The sequence below is a fragment of the Megalobrama amblycephala genome, linkage group LG19 (genome assembly GCF_018812025.1).
Source record: "Megalobrama amblycephala isolate DHTTF-2021 linkage group LG19, ASM1881202v1, whole genome shotgun sequence".
Taxonomy (NCBI): Eukaryota; Metazoa; Chordata; class Actinopteri; order Cypriniformes; family Xenocyprididae; genus Megalobrama; species Megalobrama amblycephala.
The window spans coordinates 8148974-8174371 of NC_063062.1; the positions used below are offsets into that span (position 1 = coordinate 8148974).

Below are 25398 nucleotides of genomic sequence, written 5' to 3' on the forward strand. Positions count from 1 at the left end.
TGGACTGAGTGGCAAAAGAACCTGCTGCGTGACTGGATTTAACAGGGGAAACTGCGAAAACGCAAATAAAACTAACGAATTACACTAAAGGTTGGAATTGAATGTGTTCCTTACAACTTGTCAAATAAACCTAATCCATGGATATTGACATGCAGCCTGGAGTCGTGTTTCCTGACATTTGTGCCTGATTTCGACGGCGGGGAGACACATAAAGCAAATCTGCCTGTGAATATTTTATATAACTACAATAACGGTAGGTTTAAATCCGCGTAATCACTTATATCAATGTTATATCATCATATTGTGCAGCCCTAAAACATATAGTTTTATAGTATAGTTTTTGTCAGTGTTGTTTATTTAAAAACACCCAATTATGCAGAATATAAGATGGAAAATAATTGATGAGTTGTCAAACTAATATATAACAATACAATATATACGGTATGATTTTACCTCAAAATCCAACAGTTTGACACAAAATGATAACTAAAACATGTTTCTCTGCCTGGAGTCCAGCTGTTTCTGTGAAATGCAGTTATCCATTTGCTTTTTTCCTGTTGCTTTCTGCAGTTTTTAAATATATACCTCAGGGTTCGTGTCAAAGCTATTTGTACAGTCAGTCACAAAGCTCTTTCACGTTTTGGATGTGTTTTGTGTGTTTTTCGCGACGTTCACGGCGAAAACCAATGCTGCTGCTCAAGGGGCTCGCACACCGGACGCGAAGCTCAGCGCCGCAACACATCTTTCAAATTCGAACGCATTGTTTAATTTTTTTTTCTGAGTCGTAGCTGGGCGCCGCGGACAGGCGCCGAATGTCGCCGCCGGTGTGCGTACACTTATAGTTCTAAAACAATGCGTTCGAATTTTAAAGACGTGGCGAGGCGCTGAGCTTCGCGTTCGGTGTGCGAGCCCCTTCAGTCTTTTGCCACTCAGTGGCCGTGACCGCAGTCGTAACGGTCGACGGTGACGTCACGTGCATACCCTCTATACTCGTGCACGAGTTTTGGGAGGCGTTCCCTCGAAATGAGCTGTGAAGGAGGGGGGTTGTTCTTACGCATGCGCTCATTTCAAAAACTCACTAACAGTCTTTGGTTTCTCAGTCGACGAAAAGATCCTCTGTAGCACCTTTAAATCTATGAAACTGGTAGTAAAAGTGCTACCCCACAGACTTCAGATGAAAATGTCCAATTGAAATCCACAATCTTAATGTGAAAGTTAATTTCAGTAGTTTATGAAGAGAATGGTGATGATGCGTCACCTACACGGTGTTACAAAGATGTAAGAAGCCTGCTTAACCTTGTCGATTTTAACGAGGTATTTTAGTAATCATGCGGTGATTTACAAGATGCTGCAGTCTGCTACTTCAGATGGTGACTTACTCGAAACAAAGTGCATGGCATATATCTAACTTTCATAATATCATGCAAGCATTTATTTCTGCAACTGAGCAGACCGTTTAACCAACATTTACGTTATGCAATTTCCTAGACAGCTTTGCTCTATTCATTGAGTTTGAATGGTCTAATCAGAACAGTACAGTATTGAAAATAGTGTTTGTTTCATTGCTTGAAATAAAATAAAATTGAACTGAAATAAAATCAAATATAAAAACCTTTGTTTTATTTCAGCTAGTTTATTTTATTTCTCACTTAATTGATGTACTAAAATAACTAAAACTGTAATAAAAATTCAGAACTATATTGTAAACCTAACAAAAATGACAAAAACAACAAAATTACTAAAATATTAACTAAAATGAAAATGATGTCAATGATACTAAATTAAAATTGTTTTATGTGATTCTTTAACATCTTTAATAAAACAATTTACACGGATGCTTTTAATACATGAGCAAATAAAGTATGATTATTATAACTAAGTTTCTGTAACTTGTAACTTAAAACATACCCCTGGTTTCACAGACGTGTCCTAGACTAGCTTAAGCCTTGTTTCATCTCAAGATGCACACAAGTAATATTTTTTTCTAGGGTATGTTTATAAAAGCTTCTTAAATACCCTATTGAAATAAGGCTTAATCCTGGTTTAGCCTAAACACTGTCTGTGAAACCGGCCCATAATGTTTTATTTTCTGGTGCAGCAAAAACAAATTCTCAAGACCTAGAAACCTAAAGACCTATTAAGGGTATTTCATAAGAACTGTTAAGCTGAGAAAATTGCACATCAGACATATCTCTCACACAATCTCCCTTCCAGTAAAATCCACTTCTTTTCACCAGTTTTTTTATATTTTTCTCCACCCCTTGTTTTAAAACAGTGTCCGTGCCACTGTCTATCTTACATGATTCTCAATTTCTGCTTGAAAGAGTTCTTATATCTGAGATTGAGCTTTCTAAATATTGGTTTGGATGTCTGTGGTATCATAAATACAGGTATTTACTTAATATTTTCATTTAAATCAATTCACAGGTAACTCCATGAAGATGATTTTGGTGATTTTTTTCTCTCTCTTGTCCTCTGGAAATGCTTGCTTTTCATCATAGGAAATTAGAAAGCTGTTTATGCCACAGGATGCGATTTTTCTCAAGACCTGGTCTGGAGAATAACCACTAGATGTCATCTTGTTATTTCTCAATATGATTTGCGCACCGAAACTGGAAGGTAAGTGTGTCTGGATATAGAATATTTGAATAATCTAACTTTTAACACAGTTATTGCTTTTCCCCCGTAGTTGGAGAAAAGCAGCCTGTGTAGAGAATGATGCAAAAGCACTGCCTCTTTACTGTATAAGTGCCTGTGATTGTGTGTGTGTCAGATACAGTGATGGTGGCCGGCAGTGAGCGGGGTGAGCTGATAGAGGATGAGAGGAGTCGGATTATTGAGCATCTGCAGACGGGTACTGAAATGATGGTATATCAACAGAGGGCTGAGAGATTCACTGTCCAGGTTATTATGGAGACCATGCAGGTGGCCTTGATACGCTCCAGTGACAGGATAGTCAAAGTGTGTAAGTTACTTCCTTGAATGCAGGCTTGACACAATACAGTGTTCAAGCTAAATTATTAAAACAAATTAGACTTAGAATTGAATCAGAGCAATACTTTTTAAAATAGCAGCTTCATTATTGTATAATAATTACTAGTGTTTGGTCTATACTTAAGCTCCTATTCTGACCTAATTTTTTCAGAAACCTTATTATTTGATCTTCAACATTTGCTTACGCAAGCACTGGTATTTAGTTATTCAAAGGAATAATTATACTGATGATATAATTCTCTGTATAATTGCATTTTACTATGTGTGTTTGTATATTTGCAGTGGACATTTTTCAGCTCAAGGAGGTTCGTCAGTGGGCGACATTCAAGGATTTCCAGCAATTTAACGAGAGCAGGGGGAGTAAATTTAGAAGAATCTTTTGCCAGCCTGAAAAAGAGGTTCAGCAGGACAGCAAAACATGTTTCACCATCTTCTATGGATCTGAGTTTATTTTAAAGTCACTGAGTCTAAACGGTATGCAAATGTTCCTCTCACACATTGTACGTGCATAGCAAAGATAGGACGTTTACACTACCACTCTTTAAAAAAAAAAAAAAAAAAAATTCTATTCAGCAAGGATGCATTAAATTGATCAAAAGTAAGTGACAGTAAATACATTTATGTTACAAAAAATATATATTTTAAAATAAATGCTGTTCTTATTAACTTTGTGTTCATTAAAGAATCCAAAATATATACACATAAGCAATACTGTTTTCAGCATTGATAATAATAAGAAATATTTCTTTCTGAAAAATCATGTGACACTGAAGACGGAGTAATGACTGCTGAAAATTCAGCTTTGCATCACAGAAATAAATACATTTTAAAACTATATAGTTATTCTAAATTGTAATAATATTTTACAACATTACTGCTACTGTACTTTTTTCATAAACATTAAAAAAATCTTATTGACCAAACTTTTGAACTGTGCTGGTCTAAGCTAGTTTAAGCTATTTGCCTTAGCTGATGGAACAGCATATGGATATTTTTCACCAGCAAAAATTTAACTAATGTTGGTCTTTTTGGTTGACCAAAGACTCGCTGGTTAAGCTAGTTAAAAATCCTGATGAGAATAGCAGTACGCTATCATCACCAACATCTAAAACATGCTGGTAAACAGCTATGCTAGCAATAGCACACTTACCGGAATGGTCTCCATGGAGCCACCCTGAGGTGATGTCCTCAAGTGTACTGTGGTGAACGATCATGACCGTCTCACCCATAGACATAATGTCTATGGTGTCACTACTTCATTAAGTCGTTATGATAGTGTTGTGTTTATTCTGTGATGGTACCCAGCTAACAGGGAACGTTCTTAGAACTTTCGCTAGAATTGTGGTAAAGTTCTCTCAAAGTTATAAACAAACGTTCTTCCAGTAATGTTAAAAAACACAAAACATTTATAAATCCCTCATGTAACGTTTTTACCCGAAACGTTCAGTTGGATGTTCGCCAAAAGGTTTTTAAATGTTATTACTTGTTTCAGAATGTTCAGAGAACATTCAAAAGTAACGTATGTTTGCAAAATGATCAAATGGAATGTTCGCATAACCAACAACATTTTTAAGACATTTAAAAATCTGGACGTTTTCTACATTCAGAAATAGCGTTTTTATTACTTAATGGGAACGTTAGCAAAATGCTCTTAGAACATATTTTGTTATTTGGGTATTTGCTGTTCCACAGCTGATTCAGTGGAGGATGCAGAAAAATGGCTGACAGGACTGGAGTTACTCAGACAGAAGACACTGGCGGCTCACACACCAGAGATTATAGAGAGGTACACACATGCACACACACACACACACACACACACACATAAACCGTAACACAAATCATATATAAATTTCATTCTGTTTTTCCCTCTACTGTAGTTGGCTGTGGAAGCAGATGTACTCGGTTGATAAGACAAAGAAAAATAGGTTCTCCTCTTTCTCTTTCACCTGTTTCTCATCCAGTCTCATTGTAGCTTCTCATTCAGTCTCACTGTAGTCATCTGTTTCTTTTTCTAACAGCATCACCCTGAAAGAGCTTAAGTCTCTCTTACCAGAAATGAACATCACTGTACCAAGTGGACGTTTTCTGGAAGAAAGATTTGTGGTACAAATAATACTTAAAGCATTTCACTAAATTCTACATTTACGTTAATGCATTTGGCAGATGATTTTATACAAAGCAACTCAAGATATACATTTTATATAATTAAAAAATAGATTATTTGCTTAAGAACACATTAACATTTATTACAAGTCTGAACGTTTCATTTTCAGGAGGTGGGAGCAAAAGATTATGTCCTGGATTTTCAGCAGTTTCACAAATTCTACAATCTTTTAATATTTGAAAACCAGAAGGTGGTGAGTGTGCAATTAAGTTTTTATGTTTCATTTTATTAAATTCTTATTTGAGTATCATTTCCATTATATATGAATGTTATTTGTGATAATGAATGTGAACATTCACTTGTTTAAAGTGCCCCTATTATGGATTTTTGAAAATTATCTTTCATGTAGTGTGTAACATAGCACTAAGTGAATGAAAACATCCTGCAAAGTTTTAAATCTGAAAGTGCACCGTATATTTAAACTTATTGTCTCTCAAAAGTAAGAGTCGACTCTGAGTCAATTAAACGAGTTGTTTGTAAAACGAATCCCAGGCTGTTTCATTGTGACGTCACAATGGAACATTAGCATATTGCCCGCCCACTTATTGCGTGCGCAGACACCAGGGAAATTCACAGCAGTACGATCTTTTGTTGTGTTCCTGTCATTTTACTGACGACTGCTTCTCAAACATCGGGGAGTTTAACGCAGGATTCACAAAACGCTTGGTCTTAAAATATGGATCAATGCCCAGTTTATTTAGCAATGCCCAGTTTTTATTATTACAGTAGAGTGGAGCTCTATCTGTATTGTAATAGGATGTTAAGATGCTAGTCCACGATAACTAGTTGAAGTATTCTCTCTGTAAACATTGTAATGTCAAACAATGATATAGCCATTTTTTATTTTGTTAAAAGTTATAACGAAAAAGTCTGTGTACAAATCTAGCCTAAATGTTTATCTTATGTTAGAGGTTTTCAGCTTCTCTTGGCATTCTGATACAGTTCCCACAGATGCACCTACATAAAGTATAACAGTGACGCTGCTATCACGTTGTCTTATAAATAACGCGAACTAAGGTGACACCATAGAGAAACGTCCTACTCCAGTCGTGATTGCGAATCAGTTTCTGGTTGATCGACTACTTCACGTTTCATCGTCGGACTCGGGCTTGAATTGATACGGTAAAATCGATGCTGTCTTTTCTGTCCATACATTGTATACAGTGTCTTGCGAATTGATATCTGTCATTCAGTTATGGCAATCTGACCAATCAGAGCAGTGTAGGCTCACGGAAAGGAGGGGTTTAGAGAGACTGATTCTTTGAACTGCTTCTAACGAATCGTTTGAGAACTGAGGTGAAATTAAACGTATAGTATGAGAAAGGGAAAGTGTTTTTGACCATGCATGTAAACCTGTTGTAGGAGACTCCCAAAACAATATTAGAAACCTTAAAAAAGACATAATTGGGGCACTTTAAACATGATATAAATATTTAAGGGGAAGTGAATTGTATAACATCAAACCTAATTTATATTATTATCATTTTATTAGTTGCTGGAAGAGTTTGAAAAGGGGCCTGCAGCTTTCACATTGAGGTAAAAATGTCTGTTTTTGTTAAATTTGGTGCTTAAAATGGGCCATATAATGAGAAATTTAAGTTTACTTGTTTTTTTAATTAAGTTAATTGTACCTTAAAAACCATATTTATTTTTCTATGTATTTTTCTGCAGTAATACTGATAGGCCTGAATCTTCTGTACTTCCCCTCTCTGATTTTCAAAACTTTCTTTTATGTAGACAGAAGGTAAGTCCAAAGTATATTATCTTATCTTTTATCATGTTCTTCTAGCTTACTTTTCAAAATGTTGAATTCTACCAGAAAGACTCGGGGAGGTAAGATAACGTGACAATGATATTTATTAACAATCAGCAAGCAAAATATTGTGAGAAAGTTCTTTGGCATAGGCCCTGTCCATAGCTCAGATCCTAAAGGGTTGTGGACTCTGCATTTCCTACCTGAAGATGAAGGCAGGGGCGTAGCCAACCCCCTGGGAGGTATAGACAGGGACCGTCCTGATGGTGGTGGGGAGGATGGAAGTGAAGGTTGGCGTCTGCAGACTCAAACATGTGTCAGCAATCTTTTATACTCCAAGTGTAAGATAATGATTGGGTAGATCTAAACTAATAGGTGACGTAACATTGAGTCTTCCTGGCAGAACTTACGCTAGAGCTTTCATGTCAGAAAGATTTTTTAATGTATTTGAAATAAGTCACTTATGCTTACCAAGGCTGTAATTATTTGATATTGTGAATACTGTGAAATATTAAATGTTAGGATTTAAAATAACTGTTTTCTATTTTACATATTTTAAAATGTAATTTATTCCTGTAATGGCAAGGTTGAATTTTCAGCATCATTACTCCTAGTCTAGTGTCACATGATCCTTCAGAAATCATTCTAATATGCTGATGTTGAAAATTAATATTTTATTAAAAATGAGCTGTACATTTGTTTTCTGTCTGTAGGAAACCTGGGCCAAAAATCTTAATAAGATACAAGAGTTGATGACCATCTTCATCGATGACACCATGAGGAAGACTGATTATCCAAAGTTTACTGCTGGAGAGGTACAGGCTAGAGACGTCTTTAGTTTGATGTCATCACACCAAATGAATCTTATTCTGCATGTAAACAAATTCTTTCTGTCTTTGTAGTTCCTCTGTTTTCTCTTCTCAAAAGAAAACTCAATTTGGGATGAGAAGTTCTCAGAGATTTGCCCACTGGACATGAACAATCCTCTGTCTCACTACTGGATCAACTCCTCTCACAACACGTCAGTGCTGCTGTTCTTCATGCTCATGACACACATGCAGCTCCTCCTCTTCATGATGAACTTCCTGTGTTACTTCACATGTTTTGCTTGTTTCACAGATATTTAACTGGAGATCAAGTGCGCAGTGTGTCCTCAACAGAAGCTTACGTGCGCTGCCTGAGGCTGGGCTGCCGCTGTGTTGAGTGTCAGTGTGTTTCTCAGACATTTTCTACTACATTTAAAATTTTTAGTCCAGTTTTTTTTTTCATATGCATGTAAGGATTCATGTTGAATAATTACATTTTAGTGGTACCAACATTTTTATGTTTGGAAACTTTAATATTGTGTGGTTATAATCAGTGTTAGGGAAAGCTACTTTTAAAAGTAATGTTTTACAATAGTGCACTACCACTATAAAGTAACTAATTACGTTACTTATTTACTTTTTATGGAAAGTCATGCATTACGTTACTTTTTCTCTTCTGGCTGAGGCTTGCTCGATTCCTGGCCTTGCAGGTGTTTTTTTTTACTGAGAAGTTCTTTTTTGCAAGTGTTAAACACAGTAAACAAAGCCTATATTACATACATTTTAATTTCCTTTTAAAAACACATTTAGAATATTGTTATTTTCTGAATATTTCCTGGCCCCCAGAGCTATGTATGCCATACAGAAGATCTCACAAAAGATAACATTAAGGGTTATATTACCTGTGCGTATTTGTCTGTGACTACATTATGGATTTTAATGCTATTTTAAACTGAAAAGTAGCATGCATTATTTTTCTAAAGAAAGTAACTCAAATATTAATGTTTAAATATATAAAGTAATGCGTTACTTTACTTGTTACATCAAAAAAAGTAATCTTATTACGTAATGCATGTCACTTGTAATGCATTACCCCCAAAACTGGTTATAATTAATAGTATTTGTTATCATGCCTTATTTTATGTTTTCTTTTGTGTTTAATGCAGTGGACTGCTGGGATGGTCCAGATGAACCTGTCATATTCCATGGTCGCACCATGACCTCCAAGATAAAGTTTAAGGATGTGGTGAAGGCAATCAATGATCATGCTTTCATAACATCTGAGTAAGTCATCATCAACAACAATACACATTCAATACACATTATCACTGTGCATTGTAAACGTAACATTCAGCATTCATTTGAATTCCTTTTGGCAGGTATCCTGTAGTGCTGTCCATAGAAGAACACTGTGAACCTAAGCAACAGAAAGTGATGGCTCAGATGCTAAAAGATGTTTTCCAGGACAAGCTCCTGACCGAGCCATTGGATCCAGAAGCAGAACATTTACCCTCACCAAACCAGCTGAAGGGCAAGATCATCATTAAGGTAGAAAAAACCTTAAAATTTGTTAGTTTATGTGGTTGAACCAACTTTAGAAGGAAAAACTGCAGAAATCCTCCTATTTCTTCAGTCTCCAATGTAGATGACAATTTCAGTGTCATGATGTGGCAGCCTGAGAATATACATTTTTGTAGTTTCATCATTGTCAGATGCATGATTATCTACTTATTCTCTTCAACAGCACCAAAAAATAAACGAGAGCGATCACACCGATAAGGTATCCACAAAACATGACACCCTCCACAAATAGAGTTCAAAATGAAAGCTGTTGCTTATCTCATTTATGTAACAAACCACCCTAACTCTATGTTTAATTCTAATATCACTAACTTAGATTCTTATGTTAATTAAATTCTATTAAGTAGTGCATTGGGGAATTTAGGCTGTTCACACTAAATCCAGATCTGATTTGTTTTTCAAAGCTGTTATTCAGTAGTTGAACTTGCGAATGTAATTAAACAATCCTAGTCACCTTGGTGTTTTACAATATTTTTGTGTAAACACTGATGCACATTACCGTTGTATGTGAGTGTGACAGAAAAATGGAAAGATCAAACTAATGATAACACTTTAGAATGGATCTCACTTAATGTCTGTCCTCATTTTAGCATAACATCTAACTGAATAAATGCACATTTATGCACATGAGTTTTTTGCTGTAATTTTTGATCATATGTCATATGTAATTTTATTTGTTCTTAATGAGCAGGAGGAAGAAAATGGAAACAGGGCAGTGAAATGGAAATTAGACAGCTTCAGGAAAATTGGAAACACTTGCATGGAGAAGGTGCATGTCTTTCTGTGCTGTATTTTTATTTACCATCAAACAATTTTAAAATACATTTGCTAAAAGTGTCAAAGGATCTTTGCATTTTTTTCATATTTTCATTTCCAAAATTTATAATTGTTCATATTTTAAAGCAGATAACAAAAACTAAAGAAAACAGGGTATTGGAGAAGAAAGGAGAACTTTGCATCTGGGATCCAATAGATATGGTGAGTTTTAAATTAATTTTAATTAAAATGTGATCTGTTTTTCCCCAATATTCATATTCAGATCATTTATAATATGTGTTTTTTTTTTTAATGTAGAGGTTTTACAAGCACGACTGTGTTATCTCAGATAATAAGCTGTACTATTCTGAAGAGAAGGAGGAAGACAGTCCTACGGTAAGTGAAGATTACAATCATTGTCTTTTTAAAAAACAGTCAGTTCAACTCTTGTGAAAACAAGCTACTTTGAGAGGTTGTTCGCTCATGATCTCTCTCTCTCTCTCTCTTTTTTCCCCTGAAACATTCAGGACGGTTCAGACCTGCACCTGTCAGAGCCCTGGTTTCATGGACGGATGACTGAGGGCAGAATAACTGCTGAAAAACTCCTGCATAATTTCTGCAAAGGGAAGGGCGGAAAAGATGGAACCTTTCTGGTGCGAGAGAGTGACAAGTTCATCAGAAACTACAGTATCTCCCTCTGGTACTCTGCACAACCTTTCATTACTCTTATGCCTTTTTAATTTCTTTTTAAAAAGTTTGAAGCTGGGTGCTAATTGAGTTGACTATATGCACGGTTACTTTCTAGTTGTCGTTAAGCCAGCTTGGGCATTTCCGGTGAACAGTTAGCTGGTCATTCTGTACTCGCTGTACATCGACACCAAAGCCACCAGTGGATGACTTTTTAATGTTGTATTCATATTTTAATGCAGTTATCACATTTACCTAATTTGCCAATAAACCGGTTTTATTGCTTGTTATAAATTGCTATTGGGACTGTTTAAAAACGCTGTGTCTGTAATTAAAAACGCACACGTATTTTTGTCCAGCTATTCAAATGTTATTTTTAATGTGATGACCACAAACATTACTTGTTCATCCTTCTGAGATTGTCCCTATTTGTAAAACCGAACATTTCAAAATGTAGGAAATCCAACATTTGATAGAAAACACATTTAAAAATGAAAAAAGACATTAATTACCACTATAACCAGCAGGTGGCGGCAGAGGACCATTTATTTGTGCATATATTAGCCATTTCCTGTAAGTTTGTCCACTTAGTTTCGCTTTTGAATAAATATTAAATATAAAATAACTAGGTTTTAAAATACATTTTGTCAAGGTATAGTATAAAGTACTCACAAAATCTCATGAAAAACAATAACTTTTCTTGTGAATGAATTACACAGAAGCGAGCACCACGCTTTCCCTCAGCAGCTTGTCAGTCAGTGCAGCGCAAGCTCAATGATTTTGGCACACTTGTGTGAAAACTCATATTTTATTCAGTGAATCTAACTAAAGTAAATATTTAATTTTTGAAGCTTTTTTTCTCACGAAAGTGTGAAAACTGATTGAATTGAATTGAATTTAGCCGAGGAGGAACACTGAGGTACGTCTTTATTTTATTTATTTATTTATTTTTTTGTCGTCTTACATTTGAATAACTAAATCAATGCTATGCCTGACTATTTAAGTGACTATATTCTGATTATAAACTAAGTATTCTGCTCAACACAACAAGTGACTATTGATTCACCGTACATTTTCCAGCTGGGTTATATTATTGCAGAAGTTCTAAAGAACGCTCCGTCATTACAATGTTCTTACCTGTGCCTTTATTAATTTCTTTTTAAAAAGACATTTTTTTCGGTTATCTAGCTATTTCCGTGTATAAATACCATATAGCATATATAATATACTGTATATATAAAATTTGTATAATATTCTCTATATCAGCTAATTAGAGAGGTTGACTATATCCAAAGACTGTTACTGAGTTTTTGAAAGGAGCGCATGCGTAAGAACAACCCCCCTCCTTCACAGCTCACATTTCAAGAGAACGCCTCCCAAAACTTGTGCACGAGTATTGGAACACGAGTGTTTACCACCGGCATTCGCTGTGTCATGTTTTTTGGATGCATTATGTCGGACTCACCGCAGGTAACTCATAATCTGCAGTTGTTATTCCTGTCTCCTGACAAAAACATTGCATGCGGCGCCTGTGGAGTGTGGAAAGTTACTGGAGCGCGCAACCGCGCTCGTCTCTCACAAGGAACGTCGCGGCAGTGATTGACAAGCCAGAGGGCCAATCGTTTACGCGATGATCACGTAAACGATTGGCTGATGTTTTTAAGGCCCTACCTCGTGCATAGATGATGTATATTAATATTATTACTTTCAGTGCACCTAATAAATAGTCTTTTATCAGTTAGTAAAGACAGTTTCAAGTAATATTGCAAAAATGTATAAAACAAAACATCCTCTTTAGCACCTTTAATAAACACTTAGAACACATTTGTCTGTAACTCACATGGCGAACGCCACTTTATTCCGCCTCCCCCTACGTCATCCCCTCCCCCACGCTCTCGCGCCTCATGGGTAATGAAGTCCCTACCATTACACCTCCTCCTTTTAGTTAAGTAATGCCTCTTTTCTTCAACAACATATATCAACATTTTCTTCTTCAAAGAACACATTATAACAGTTTCTTTCTCAAAACTGTATTATAAATATCTTCGCGCTGTTACCGCTGGGTGAGTCAGATAGGGAGAAATATGACTGTCGTGGAAGCATTCAGATAGGGGGAGGCGGAATAAAGTGGCGTTCGCCATGTGAGTTATAGACGAATGTGTTCTGCGTGTTTATTAAAAGCTGATATAGAAAATATTATACATGGTGTCAGAAGTGAACCTTAAGAATAGGTTACAGAGAACCAGTACAGAAAACAGACCGAAAAATGGCTCTTGCAGCAGTGATATCCCCTCCAGAGCCATTCGACTTCTCTAAAGGCAGGCATAGCCTACACTGTGCGATTTTCGTCCGATTTTGAGCCGAATTCTGACTCGTGCGACTCTTTTTTGAGTCGGGCCGATTTTCAGCTTTGTCGTGTGTCGTTTGTCGTGCAGTGTTCGTGCAGTGTACACGGGGAAAATGTTGCTTACCTCCAGTTCGTGTTGCGTGCGTCTTTCAAGCCAACTGGGTGTACATAACCGGTGCCTCTTGTATTAATTTACTTTATCATTCATTTATATGTTTCGCTTTTCACTTTCTATTTACTCATGTAGGCTATTTAATATTCACTTAATTTTATTAAATGCGGAAATGTGAACTGTTGTCCATCATTTGGCAATTGGTGATAAAGAAAAATGTCACGTCGCATATAGGAATTTATTCCATTTTAAACCAGGAAGGCGAGTCAGTGTCTACTTTATATTACACAAGCAATGTGCAAACTTTGCGCAAGAGTTATGCCGTTGAAGACGTCTCAATCCCCTGTCAATTATTCACCAGCCTTTACAAAAAAAGAAAAGTAAAACCGACGAGCATTCGGTGCATAGCCTATTCTCTCAAAGACAACGAGAGATAAATCCTACTTCAACCTGATAACGGTAGGCTATAGGCTATATCATAATTTATTTTCTTAATATTTCTCTTGTGGCCCATAAACTGTATGTAGTGGGTGAAAAAATGAGAAGAGAAGTATTTCGTATTAAACAGGTTGTTTTTGAAGTGAAGCTGCTTTTCATTGACTGATTATTGCAGTCTGCGAACACATAGGCTACTGTTAATAATTTTAATTATATGCCTTTAATTCATTGTATAAATGTGTTTAAATAATTTTCAGTGAGGAGTAATTATAAGCTAATCAAATCTTTTATTATCCTCGCAGCGCGTCAGTTATGCGGTGATGCGCTATGAAATATTGCGGGCCAAATGAATTGTAGCTAATATCAATTTAATATTAAATAGGCCTACCCTATACTACTACTACTACTAATAATAATAGGCTAATTATTATTATTTAATATATGAATTGGAAATGCTAAATCCTCTTGATATCCATAGCTGACGCTTTTGACAATATCTCTGGAAACATATTGTCTATCGGCACATCCCAGTACGTGGGTTTATCGTGCATATTTCAAACGCATAGTGTGAGCAGTCAAGTCACGTCTCGACCATCGGACCGCATAGTGTGAGCACATAAATCGTGCGTTTTGGCTTTCCATCGCACGCGATCTACTCGTACAATGTGAGTTGGTAACCTTGCTGAAATCGCACAGATATCGCACAGTGTATGCTCGCCTTAACTCAGCGGATTATCCAAGATGGATCAGACGGTTCAAGCGCTTTCGTCTAGCATCTGGATTGAGTTCAAAGCCCGAAGAATACCAGATCAACTCTTTGTTATATACCATGGGAGACGAGGCAGACGATATGTTCGCGCTGTTACCGCTGGATGAGTTAGATAGGGAGAAATATAACTGTGTCGTGGAAGCATTCAGACAGCACTGTATCGGCAAACACAACGTCATATTCAAACGGGCTCAGTTTAATCGGCGATGCCAAAATGACGGTGAAAGTGTAGAGACTTTCATAACAGTAGTACACAAACATGCAAAACACATTCGTCTATAAGTCCATAACTCACATGGCGAACGCCACTTTATTCCGCCTCCCCCTACGTCATCCCCTCCCCCGCGCTCTCGCGCCTCATGGGTAATGAAGTTATTTGTCTATGTATATGTACACTGTTAACGTGTTCCTTCGACTGTTCATTTTACTACTCTTTGATTGGTTGATTACCAACTTTCTATTTTTTTTTACATTGTATACATTGCATTAAAGGGTTAGTTCACCCAAAAATGAAAATTCTGTAATTTATTACTCACCCTCATGCCGTTCCACACCCGTAAGACCTTCGTTCATCTTCAGAACAAAAATTAAGATATTTTTGATGAAATCCGATGGCTCCGTGAGGCCTCCATAGGGAGCAATGACATTTCCTCTCTCAAGATCCATTAATGTACTAAAAACATATTTAAATCAGTTCATGTGAGTACAGTGGTTAAATATTAATATTATAAAATGACAAGAATATTTTTGGTGCGCCCAAAAAAAAAAAAAAAAGAATTATTTAGTGATGGCCGATTTCAAAACACTGATTCAGGAAGCATCGGAGCACAATGAATCAGTGTATCAAATCTGCTGTTCGGAGCGCCAAAGTCACATGATTTCAGCCGTTGGCAGTTTGACATGCGATCTGAATCATGATTCAATACACTGATTCATTGTGCTCTGAAGCTTCATGAAGCAGTGTTTTGAAATCGGCCATCACGAAATAAGTCGTTATTTTGTCTTTTTTGGCCCTCCAAAAATATTCTTGTCGCTTTATAATATTAATATTGAACCACTGTACTCACATGAACCGATTTAAATATGTTTTTAGTACCTTTATGGATCTGGAGAGAGGAGGTGTCATTGTTCCCTATGAAGGCCTCATGGAGCAATAGGATTTCAACTAAAATATCTTAATTTGTGTTCTGAAGATGAACGAAGGTCTTGCGGGTGTGGAACGGCATGAGGGTGAGTACTAAATGACAGAATTTTTGGGTGAACTAACCCTTTAAACCACACTTTAGTACCCAGCTTATGTGGGTATCTTTTATTTTAACATTTTCTATTTGCAATATTATTTACAAAAAATAATAATGCAAATAGAAAATGTTGAAATAATATTCTGTATGCTCTCTGTAGGACCAGAAGGAGGGTTCAGCACTACAGAATTTTCTGGTCCTCAGAAAATGGTCACGCGTCCTTCTTCTTGGCAAGCAAGCAGTGCTTTCCAAGTATGTGTGCCTTGATTGAGCATTATAGACAAAATTTGATTGAATATGATGGATTCAACTTGCATCTCAAGAGTTTCCTGCCTCGGCTCAATTTTGTGTGTCACCACCAAATGGGGTAAGAAGAAAAAAAATATTAAAACTCTCATTCATACACACACAAATTTCAATGACATAACATTTTTTCTGTCATGGAGACTAATAGAAACATCTGGAGACAAAGTTGTGTTGTCATCTTTAGGTGGTTTTACAGTAACCTGAATCGTGCCAAAGCAGAAGAGTATCTTCTGAGGATCCCTCGAGATGGAGCGTTCCTCATCAGACAGAAAGAAGAGCCTGACACCTTTAGCACTTTCAATCAGGTTCCTTTTCATTTCCTTACTGTCCTCACAGACAGTTTCCTTTCTGTATGTATCCTTATTTGCCTCTCTGTATATATCTCTATTTGTTACACAGAATTGAAGGGGTTATTGAGCATTATCTGATATACCGATACAACGGCAAGTATGTACTGCCAGACATCTACGAGTTTTTTAGGCTTGAAGACATGGTCAGCTGTTTCCGTGAGCAGCTTTTCAACGGCAAGATAAAACTACGCTACCCTGTAACACCAGAATTAGTGGAGCGCATCTGTATGGTGAGAGTGAAAGAGAGAAAAACTTTGCCACAGAGCCACTTCAGTTATTCGTAAAGGAGATACAACAATTGTGACTGTATATACAAACTGTAGTTGATATCTTTTTCCTTTGCAGGAGGATCTTTTAACATATGATAGTGAGCTGTACAGTGAGGTATGTATGGTGGGGCAAGTACTTGTTTTATAATGGCCCTAAATAGCATTTGGAAACTTTCATATATATATATATATATATATATATATATATATATATATATATATATATATATATATATATATACACACAGTCAAACCAAAACTTATTCAGACACCTTGAACATTTCATTCATTATTACAGTTTATTCACTATAGTTTAAAAGAATGGTAATAAAATATGACAAGATTTCAGAATTAAACTGTCAGAAAAAAATATATATGAAAATAAATTATGTCAGATAACACTTAAGCAAAACATGGTCAGGTCAAAGTGTCTGAATAATTTTTGGTCCCAAATTTTTTTTAACAATTTTACTAGTAGTCCACTGTATGAAGAATGTTTGGGTATAATATTTCACAGTTTACTATATTTTGCTATCCTCACTTACATAAATGAACTATAGTGTCCTGCACCCACTAGTAAAAATATATCAAAAATATCAAAAATGTCTGAACACAGTTTGACTGTGTGTGTGTGTGTGTGTGTGTGTGTGTGTGTGTGTGTGTATATATATATATATATATCGGTATATGTATCAGACTTCATGCATTTACTAAAAATAATAAAATAATTGATATTGAGTATATTAAATAATTGCATTTAATATAATACAATAATATAATAGCAATATTGTAAAATATTATTACATTTTATAATAGTTCTCTATTTTAATAAATTAAAAAAGAAATTGTGATGACAGCTGAATTTTCAGCATCATTTCAGCAGTCTTCAGTGTCACGTGATCTAATTTCTGATCTAATTTCATTCTAATATGCTGATTTGTGCTCACATTTATTATTGTTATTATCAATGTTGAAAACAGTTTTTGCTGCTTAACATTTTTGTGAAAACTAATGATACCATTCAAACATTTGTGGTAAGATTTATAAAAGAGAGAAATCAATACTTTTATTCATCAGAGATACATTCAATTGATCAAAAGTCACAGTGAAGACATTTATAATGTTACTAAAGATTTATATTTAGTAAATTCTTTAATAATAAATAAATGTAATAAATGCAAATAAATGTTGTTCATTGAACTTTCTATTTATCAAAGATGCCTGAAAAAAGTATCAACATTTCCACAAAAAAGAAATGAAGCAGTTTTCCACATTGATAATAATAAGAAATGAGCAAATCAGCATATTAGAATGATTGAAGACTGTTATCCATGAAGACTGGAGTAATGATGCTGAAAATTCAGCTTTGTCATCACAGAAATAAAATTACATTTTAAAATATATTCAAATAAAAAAACACAGTTCTTTTAATATGCATATTACTGTTTTTAACCTTATTTTTGACTAAATAAATTCAGCCAAGGTGAGCAAAAGAAACTTCTTTCAAAAACAATGAAAAATTGTAATTTTTCCAAACTTATATACTAGTTTAAAATACTTATTATATTTATTTAAAAAGTATACAAATGCAAATTAATGCATATATACTGTAAATACACAAATTGAACTGTGTATGAACTTGTTTCAGGTCCCTAAAGACAATCCCTTAGGTTACCAATGTAAAGGTGTGGTGGATATCTTGAAGTGTACTGTTGGTAAGATCTTCTTATTGCATACATACACATTATGCTTAGAGAAAGAGTTGTTACTTGCAAAAAAAAAAAAAAAAAAAAATTAATCAGTGCCCTGTTCTTTGTTGATTTTAATGGGCTTTCCTCAGCACGCAATGCCAAACATGGCGGACCCCTCGTGGTGACCCTGTTGAATAAGGAGAATTTGAAACTAATTGAGTTCACGAGTGAGATCTTGGAGCAGGTGGAGGAATGGTACCAGACAGTTCTCAACATCATCCAAAGTGTGGAGTATATCTCTCTTTCCCAATAGATGCTACACAAACTCACATTCAATTTCTGATATTGTGCTTGATTATGAATATATATTGTACTGTACCTTTCTGTATATATTTATATATTTTTGATGACTGATAATTCCTGTGAATATCTGTGCATTGACAATATCTCCCTCACTTCTCAAAATAGAGAATAGAAGAAATGGAGTCCAAAACCAAAATAGCTGTTGAGATGTCAAACATGGTGGTGTACTGCCAATCTATCAAAAAGACTTTGAAAAAGACTTTTGGTATGTAATTTCCAGAACATTGCAAAAAAAAAAAACTAAAATGAAAAGCAGCTGTTCTGTATCAAACACATCAACATTAAGCAAAACAATTTTAAGGCCTCGTTTAAAACATTCCAGACATGTTTTGAGGTGACTGAACCGGACATTTCATTTCATTTATTATTCCATTCTGCACTTTTATGACCTCTCAGAAAATTACAACTACAAAGAGGTTCGCTCCTTTAAGGATGACGAGATTACAAAAAAGGGGAATGAAACCGTGGTGAAACCAGAATGCTTTCTGGAGTATAACTGCACAGCTCTCAGCCGTGTGTATCCCAGCGGAGGGCGAGTTGATTCTTCCAACTTTGACCCTTGTCCTTCATGGAAATTAGGCTGCCAAATGGTGGCTCTCAACTTCCAAACTGCTGGTACGTGAAAGAAGAGAGTGAAAAAAAAGATGATTTTTTACTGTTTTTAAAAGAAGTCTCTTATTTATTTAACTAAAAATACAGTAAAACAGTAATATTGTGAAATAATTATTACCATTTATAATAACTGTTCTATTTTAATGTATTTTTAAAAAAAGTAATTTATTCCTGTGATGGCAAAGCTAAATTTTTAGTTGCCCTTACTTCAGTTTTCAGTGTCACATGATCCTTCAGAAATCATTCTAATATGCTGATTTGGTGCTGAAGAAATTATTATCAAGGTTGAAAACAGTTGTGCAGCTAATATTTGAAACTGTGATGAACGTATATTTTTTTCAGGATTCTTTGAATAGAAAGCACAGCATTTATTTAATATATATAATATATATGTGTGTGTGTGTGTGTGTGTGTGTGTGTGTGTGTTGTGGTTTGTCTCATCTGCTTCCAATTATTTTAGCTGTACAAAAACAGTCTGTTAAGCTGTTTGATACTGCAAACAGCTACTTGTTATGATATTATTTTAATTTATTATAGTAATCATAAACACACTGGTTTGTAGCACAAATTATTTTAACCTCTACAGCATTTTGTTGTTTTCTTCCATTTATTTACCTATAGCGGCAACTAAACACAAAAAATAAGCTGGATACAATGAAAGTTAATGGGTATAGAAGCTCTCGGATCTCCAAAAATACAAAAACAATGAAAGTAATTCAAGTAGTTCAAATGAATCGTGCACAGTATTCTAATGTCCATATGGTGGTGGAGTAACAAACCTCAGTACTCAAGGGGGCGATAGAGGGCTGTGTTAACAATTCTGTTTGGAAGGAAAGAAGTTTGTGCATGTGGCCTTGAAAACTAGATGCTTTTGGCCTTTGTGTCAAGTATGCATCAATGACAGGATAGCTCTCTATTTTGAATGCGTCCTAGAGGACATTTTCATGGCCAGATATAGCCATCCGATCAAAAAAAACACATGAAGGATAAATACCCTCAATACCTTCAGATCTCTGTGCCATTAACCCACATCACATGTACTATTATTACTCAATATTCAGCTAGCTATAAACATCTGGACTTTCCTGTAAGATTCTTGTTAAGTTATTGCTCCACCATATACTTGACCTTAGAAGAATAGCTTACACTAATGTCTGCTGTATAGCGTCCCTATTGCTTGATTGTTGATCTTCAGAACCGGTCTCCTCTAAATGTGTCTAATAAATTTTAACCTCAATGGCATCTCTCTTCAGATAAGTTTATGCAGCTGAACAATGCGCTCTTCACTCTGAATGGAGGCACAGGTTACGTGCTTAAACCAGAGTGGATGCGAGATCCAACCAAGAAGAAGCCTTCTAAACAAAACATCCGAATCAGGGTAAATAACCATGTTAATTCAGTTTGATGTTTTCTAGAACATACCATGCAATGTTAGTTCCAACAAAAATGAAAATTCTTCCAAACCCATAAGACTTTGGTTCATATTCAGTCATGTCCATTTGTGTTTCAACGATGAACAAAAATGGTTTTGGAACAACATTTGGGTAAGTAATTGGTGACAGAATTTTCATTTTTGGTTGAACTACCCCTTTAAAGCAGGGGTTCCCAAACACATTCCTGGAGCGTTCCCAAACACATTCCTGGAGCCTCCCCAACACTTCATGTTTTCTATGTCTCCTTAATCATACTTGATTCAGATCATCAGCTCATTAGTCAAGACTCCAGGGCTGCGTTCCAGTTCGGTTTTAGACACGTACTCGCAAACTTCCCTAAGCACTTCCCCTCGGGGGAATCCCTGCCACCATTTTGAAGTGCGTTCCACTTCGTGAAGTGGACGAGGGAAGTTTATATGGACAGACCCTCGCTCCCTCGGTCAAAATCGTATACTTCTACTTCATATGTACACTTCAGGCAGCTCCATAACCCACAATGCAACACGATCATGACGTCACCGCCTTTAATTTACCCACCACAAACAACTCTATGATATATTAATTATTTTTTAAAATATTTAAAACACACAAATATACATATAGAATACTGCATTAAACAATTTTGTAAGGGGAAAAATAAATAATAATAGCAGATTCCAAGTGATCAAACGCTTAGGACGTTCCAATTCAGCCCATTGCAAAGGTTCTGCCAGTAGTGGGCACTCATGCAACGTAAGCAATGACGTACATCCGACGAGTCAACGAGACTGAGGGAAGTTAGCGAGGGAAGGGCATTTAAGAAACAAACTGGAATGCAGCTCAAGACAGGGGTGTCCAACCCTGCTCCTGGAGAGCTACCATCCCTACCATCCTGCAGATTTCAGCTCCAACCCCAAGTCAAACACACCTGAACTAGCTAATCAAGGTGTTCAGGGTTGCTTGATAATTACAGACAGCTGTGTTGGAGCAGGGTTGGGGCTAAAGTCTGCAGGACGGTAGCTCTCCAGGAGCAGGGTTGGACACCCCTGCTCCAAGACCTGAAATGGATGTGTCAGACAAAGGAGACATACAAAATGTGCAGTGTTGTGGAGGCTGCAGGAATGTGTTTGGGAACCCTGCTTTAAAGCATAGGTCTCCAAAACTCGGTCCTGGAGGGCCACTGCCCTGCAGAGTTTAGCTCCAACCCGGATTAAACTTACGTGTCTGTAGCCTTCTAGTAATCCCAAAGGCATTGATTAGCTGGTTCCGGTGTGTTTGATTAGGGTTGAAGCTAAACTCTGCAGGACAGTGGCCCTCCAGGACCGAGTTTGCCCAGGCCTGGCCTAGTGAGACCCTGATTAGCTGCTTTAGGTGTGTTTAATTGGGGTTAGAGCTAGGGCTGGGCGATATATATCGCATGCAATTGTCACGCGCATTTCGTCAGTAAAGCCGGTTCCTTTTAATAGACAGAGCCGTAGTTCACTGACAAACTACGCAATATCGCGTTCATTATCGAAGGCGATTCATCTGCGATAATGAACGCGATGTTGCGTAGCTTGTCAGTGAACTACGGCTCTGTCTATTAAATGCCGCTCCATTTGAAAGCAGGTGATGGCGATTTAGCGGTAATCAGGGAACCGGCTTTACTGACGAAATGCGCGTGAAAATCGCATGCGATATATCGCCCAGCCCTAGTTAGAGCTAAACTTAGCAGGACAGCAGCCCTCCAGGACCGAGTTTGGAGACCTCTGCTTTAAAGTAATAGTAATGACGTCATAATTTGCTCACCTTCATGTCGTTCCAGACCTTTCCAAATGATTTTCTTTTGTAGACTCTCATAGGAGAAACTGTCATTTTGTAGCTCGACTGTCCACATTCATTTTGATTTAATGGGAAAAATTTCCTTTTGTGTTCCACGGAAGAAAGTAATATTTCTAAGGGTTTTGAATGACATGAGGGTGAGCAATTTTCTATGGTTCCCTTCAGGTGATAGCAGCCAGGCATCTGCCCAATCCAGACCACATCGTCAGTCCTTTTGTGAAGGTTGAGCTGTTGCCGTACACAGGAAATCAAGTAGATGACTACAGTTTCAAGACTACTCTCTTAAGTAAGAAAGTGGAAAGAGAGTTATTAAGAGAGAAAAATTTGTTTTAGATTACAGTAGTGTTCAATGTTGGTACTGTACCTTCACAGAGGATAATGGACTAAATCCAGTGTGGCTGGGCCCAGGGAATCAACCAAAATGCTTTGAAGTAGACGAACCAGACCTGGCCTTCCTGCGCTTTGAGGTTTCTGAGGAGGACACATTTTCTGATGCTAAGCTTCTTGCACAGGCCACTTTTCCTGTCAGGGGTATTCGCTCAGGTAAATCCATCCATTGGATTTGAGCTACCAATATGCCTTGTAAATATTTAATTCTTTTAGTGAACTGACTATATACACTGATCAGGCGTAACATTATGACCACCTTCCTAATATTGTGTTGGTCCCCCTTTTGCTGCCAAAACAGCCCTGACCCCTCGAGGCATGGACTCCACCAGACCCCTGAAGGTGTACTGTGGTATCTGGCCACAGATGTTAGCAGCAGATCCTTTAAGTCCTGTAAGTTGTGAGGTGGAGCCTCTAGGGATCGGACTAGTTTGTTCAGCACATCTCACAGATGCTCGATTGGATTCAGATCTGGGGAATTTGGAGGCCAAGTCAACACCTGAAACTCGTTGTTGTGCTCCTCAAACCACTCCTGAACAATTTTTGCTTTGTGGCAGGGTGCATTATCCTGCTGAAAGAGGCCACAGCCACCAGGGAATACCGTTTCCATGAAAGGGTGTACATGGTCTGCAACAATGCTTAGGTAGGTGGTACGTGTCAAAGTAACATCCACATTGAAGGAAGGACCATTCCATTGCTCTGTGGTCCAGTTCTGGTGGATAGCATGGGCACCCTGACTGGTCTGCGGCTATGCAGCCCCATACGCAACAAACTGTGATGCAATGTGTATTCTGACACCTTTCTATCAGAACCAGCATTAACTTCTTGAGCAATTTGAGCTACAGCTGTTGGATCGGACCACACAGGCCAGCCTTCACTCCTCACGTGCATCAATGAGCGTTGGCCGCCCATGACCCTGTCGCTGGTTCACCACTGTTCCTTCCTTGGACCACTTTCAATAGATACTGACCACTTCAGACCGGGAACACCCCACAAGAGCTGCAGTTTTGGAGATGCTCTGACCCAGTCGTCAAGCCATCACAATTTGGCCCTTTGTCAAACTCACTCAAATCCTTACGCTTGCCCATTTTTTTGCTTCTAACACATCAACTTTGAGGACAAAATGTTCACTTGCTGCCTAATATATCCCACCCACTAACAGGTGCCGTGATGAAGAGATAATCAGTGTTATTCACTTCACCTGTCAGTGGTCATAATGTTATGCCTGATCGGTGTATATACTCAAGCATTTAATTTCTACTTTTGAGATTTTAATATAATTTAAAAAATGTTACTTACTGGTCACGTCATGCAGGTAAACAAATACATTCTTTATTTGGTGTTTTATTTTGATTGTTCTTTATTATTTTAATTGTACATGGTTTATGACCCTTCAGGAGATTGTAAACCCCAGTTTTGGGAACGCTGAACTAGGAGCGTTTTCGTTTATTACCTTTCTTTCATAATATTGATTTAGTCTATCTTTATTTATAGTCTAAAAAAAGGTCTCTGAGCTGTTGCATTTCTCATCTGGTATTTTTTTTTAATTAGGGTATCGGTCTGTCCCGCTGAAGAACATGTGTAGTGAAAACCTGGAACTTGCATCACTTCTGGTGCATACAGAGCAGATAGAGGTGAGAAACGAACACAATCTGATATCTTAGTCCTAAAGATGTCACTAACAACATGTTAATGGATAATAAAAATCTTATACTCACCCTCATGTTGTTCCAAACCTACATGGCTGCCTTGTGTTGAACACAGAAGATTCTGAATAATGTCAGTTTTACATTTAGTGTATGTGAACAGCGACATGTACTGCACCAAAAATGACTCCAAAAAGACAAAGATACAGCTTCCATGACTTAGAAAATAGAGCAGAAGTCGCTCTGCCTACTTTTACCATCAGTTATATAAGACCTGGAATACATTTACTGCACTGCAGGATGACCATATAAATGTGAGCAGTCATGTTAATATATTTAGGATTACGTTAGAAATCAAACGATTTTTGGAATGAGCTTTATTACTAGAACCTTGGATTCAGTAAAGACATTTTGGATTTTGGAAGAAGGTTTTGTTTTTTGATAAATGAACATTAACATTGAGACTGCTGATATGAAAGCAGTAACACCAGTCCAACCTACAATATTACAACTTTCTCGTTCCAGTCAGTAATGAAAAGTCTGTTTTGTCAACAGGTGTAAGGTAAACAGCAAGTCTTAACCACCAGGAACCAGCAGACCTGTCAATGTGAATATGGACTTCTGCTTTGGAGGATATGTTCCAGATTCTGGATCATTGCAGAAATACATTTTACTGCGCTGATAAAATCTAAATAAACAGTATATATTAGAGATGCACCGATACCGATTATTCTGCTGTGATACAGATAGTTTGGGGGTTCTGCCTTTTATACCTGGTTTTAAATTAATGATAATTTAATTATAATTACTATTTAATCATTGTTTTTAATTATTATATTTTGAAAGAAATGCAAATTACTCCATTTCATCAACTTGTTTCAGAGTAACTG

At 36.7% G+C, this 25398-nt stretch overlaps 1 protein-coding gene across 1 annotated transcript; it reads left to right on the forward strand.

Annotated features, from left to right (window-relative positions):
- Positions 1–1717: 1717 nt before the first annotated feature.
- si:ch211-260p9.3 (1-phosphatidylinositol 4,5-bisphosphate phosphodiesterase gamma-2) lies at positions 1718–25376 on the forward strand. The gene is made up of 33 exons (XM_048169497.1): positions 1718–2619; positions 2774–2965; positions 3277–3468; positions 4687–4780; positions 4875–4922; positions 5016–5100; positions 5271–5354; positions 6654–6697; positions 6833–6905; positions 7628–7729; positions 7817–7935; positions 8034–8119; positions 8887–9004; positions 9100–9268; positions 9465–9500; positions 9990–10070; positions 10205–10279; positions 10376–10453; positions 10585–10757; positions 15812–16018; positions 16142–16262; positions 16294–16307; positions 16357–16537; positions 16653–16691; positions 18225–18291; positions 18417–18553; positions 18736–18835; positions 19027–19245; positions 20496–20620; positions 22641–22761; positions 22848–23018; positions 24414–24496; positions 25064–25376. The coding sequence occupies exons 1-33, from the start codon at positions 2595–2597 to the stop codon at positions 25067–25069; spliced, it is 3465 nt and encodes a 1154-aa protein (XP_048025454.1). The 5' UTR covers positions 1718–2594; the 3' UTR covers positions 25070–25376.
- The last annotated feature ends 22 nt before the right edge of the window (positions 25377–25398 follow it).

Coding starts and splice junctions, on each gene's coding strand:
- si:ch211-260p9.3 (XM_048169497.1), top strand. CDS start 2,595: ATGATTTGCGCACCGAAACTGGAAG. Junction 2,966..3,276: donor TGACAGGATAGTCAAAGTGT/GTAAGTTACTTC, acceptor GTATATTTGCAG/TGGACATTTTTCAGCTCAAG. Junction 5,355..6,653: donor TATTTGAAAACCAGAAGGTG/GTGAGTGTGCAA, acceptor TCATTTTATTAG/TTGCTGGAAGAGTTTGAAAA.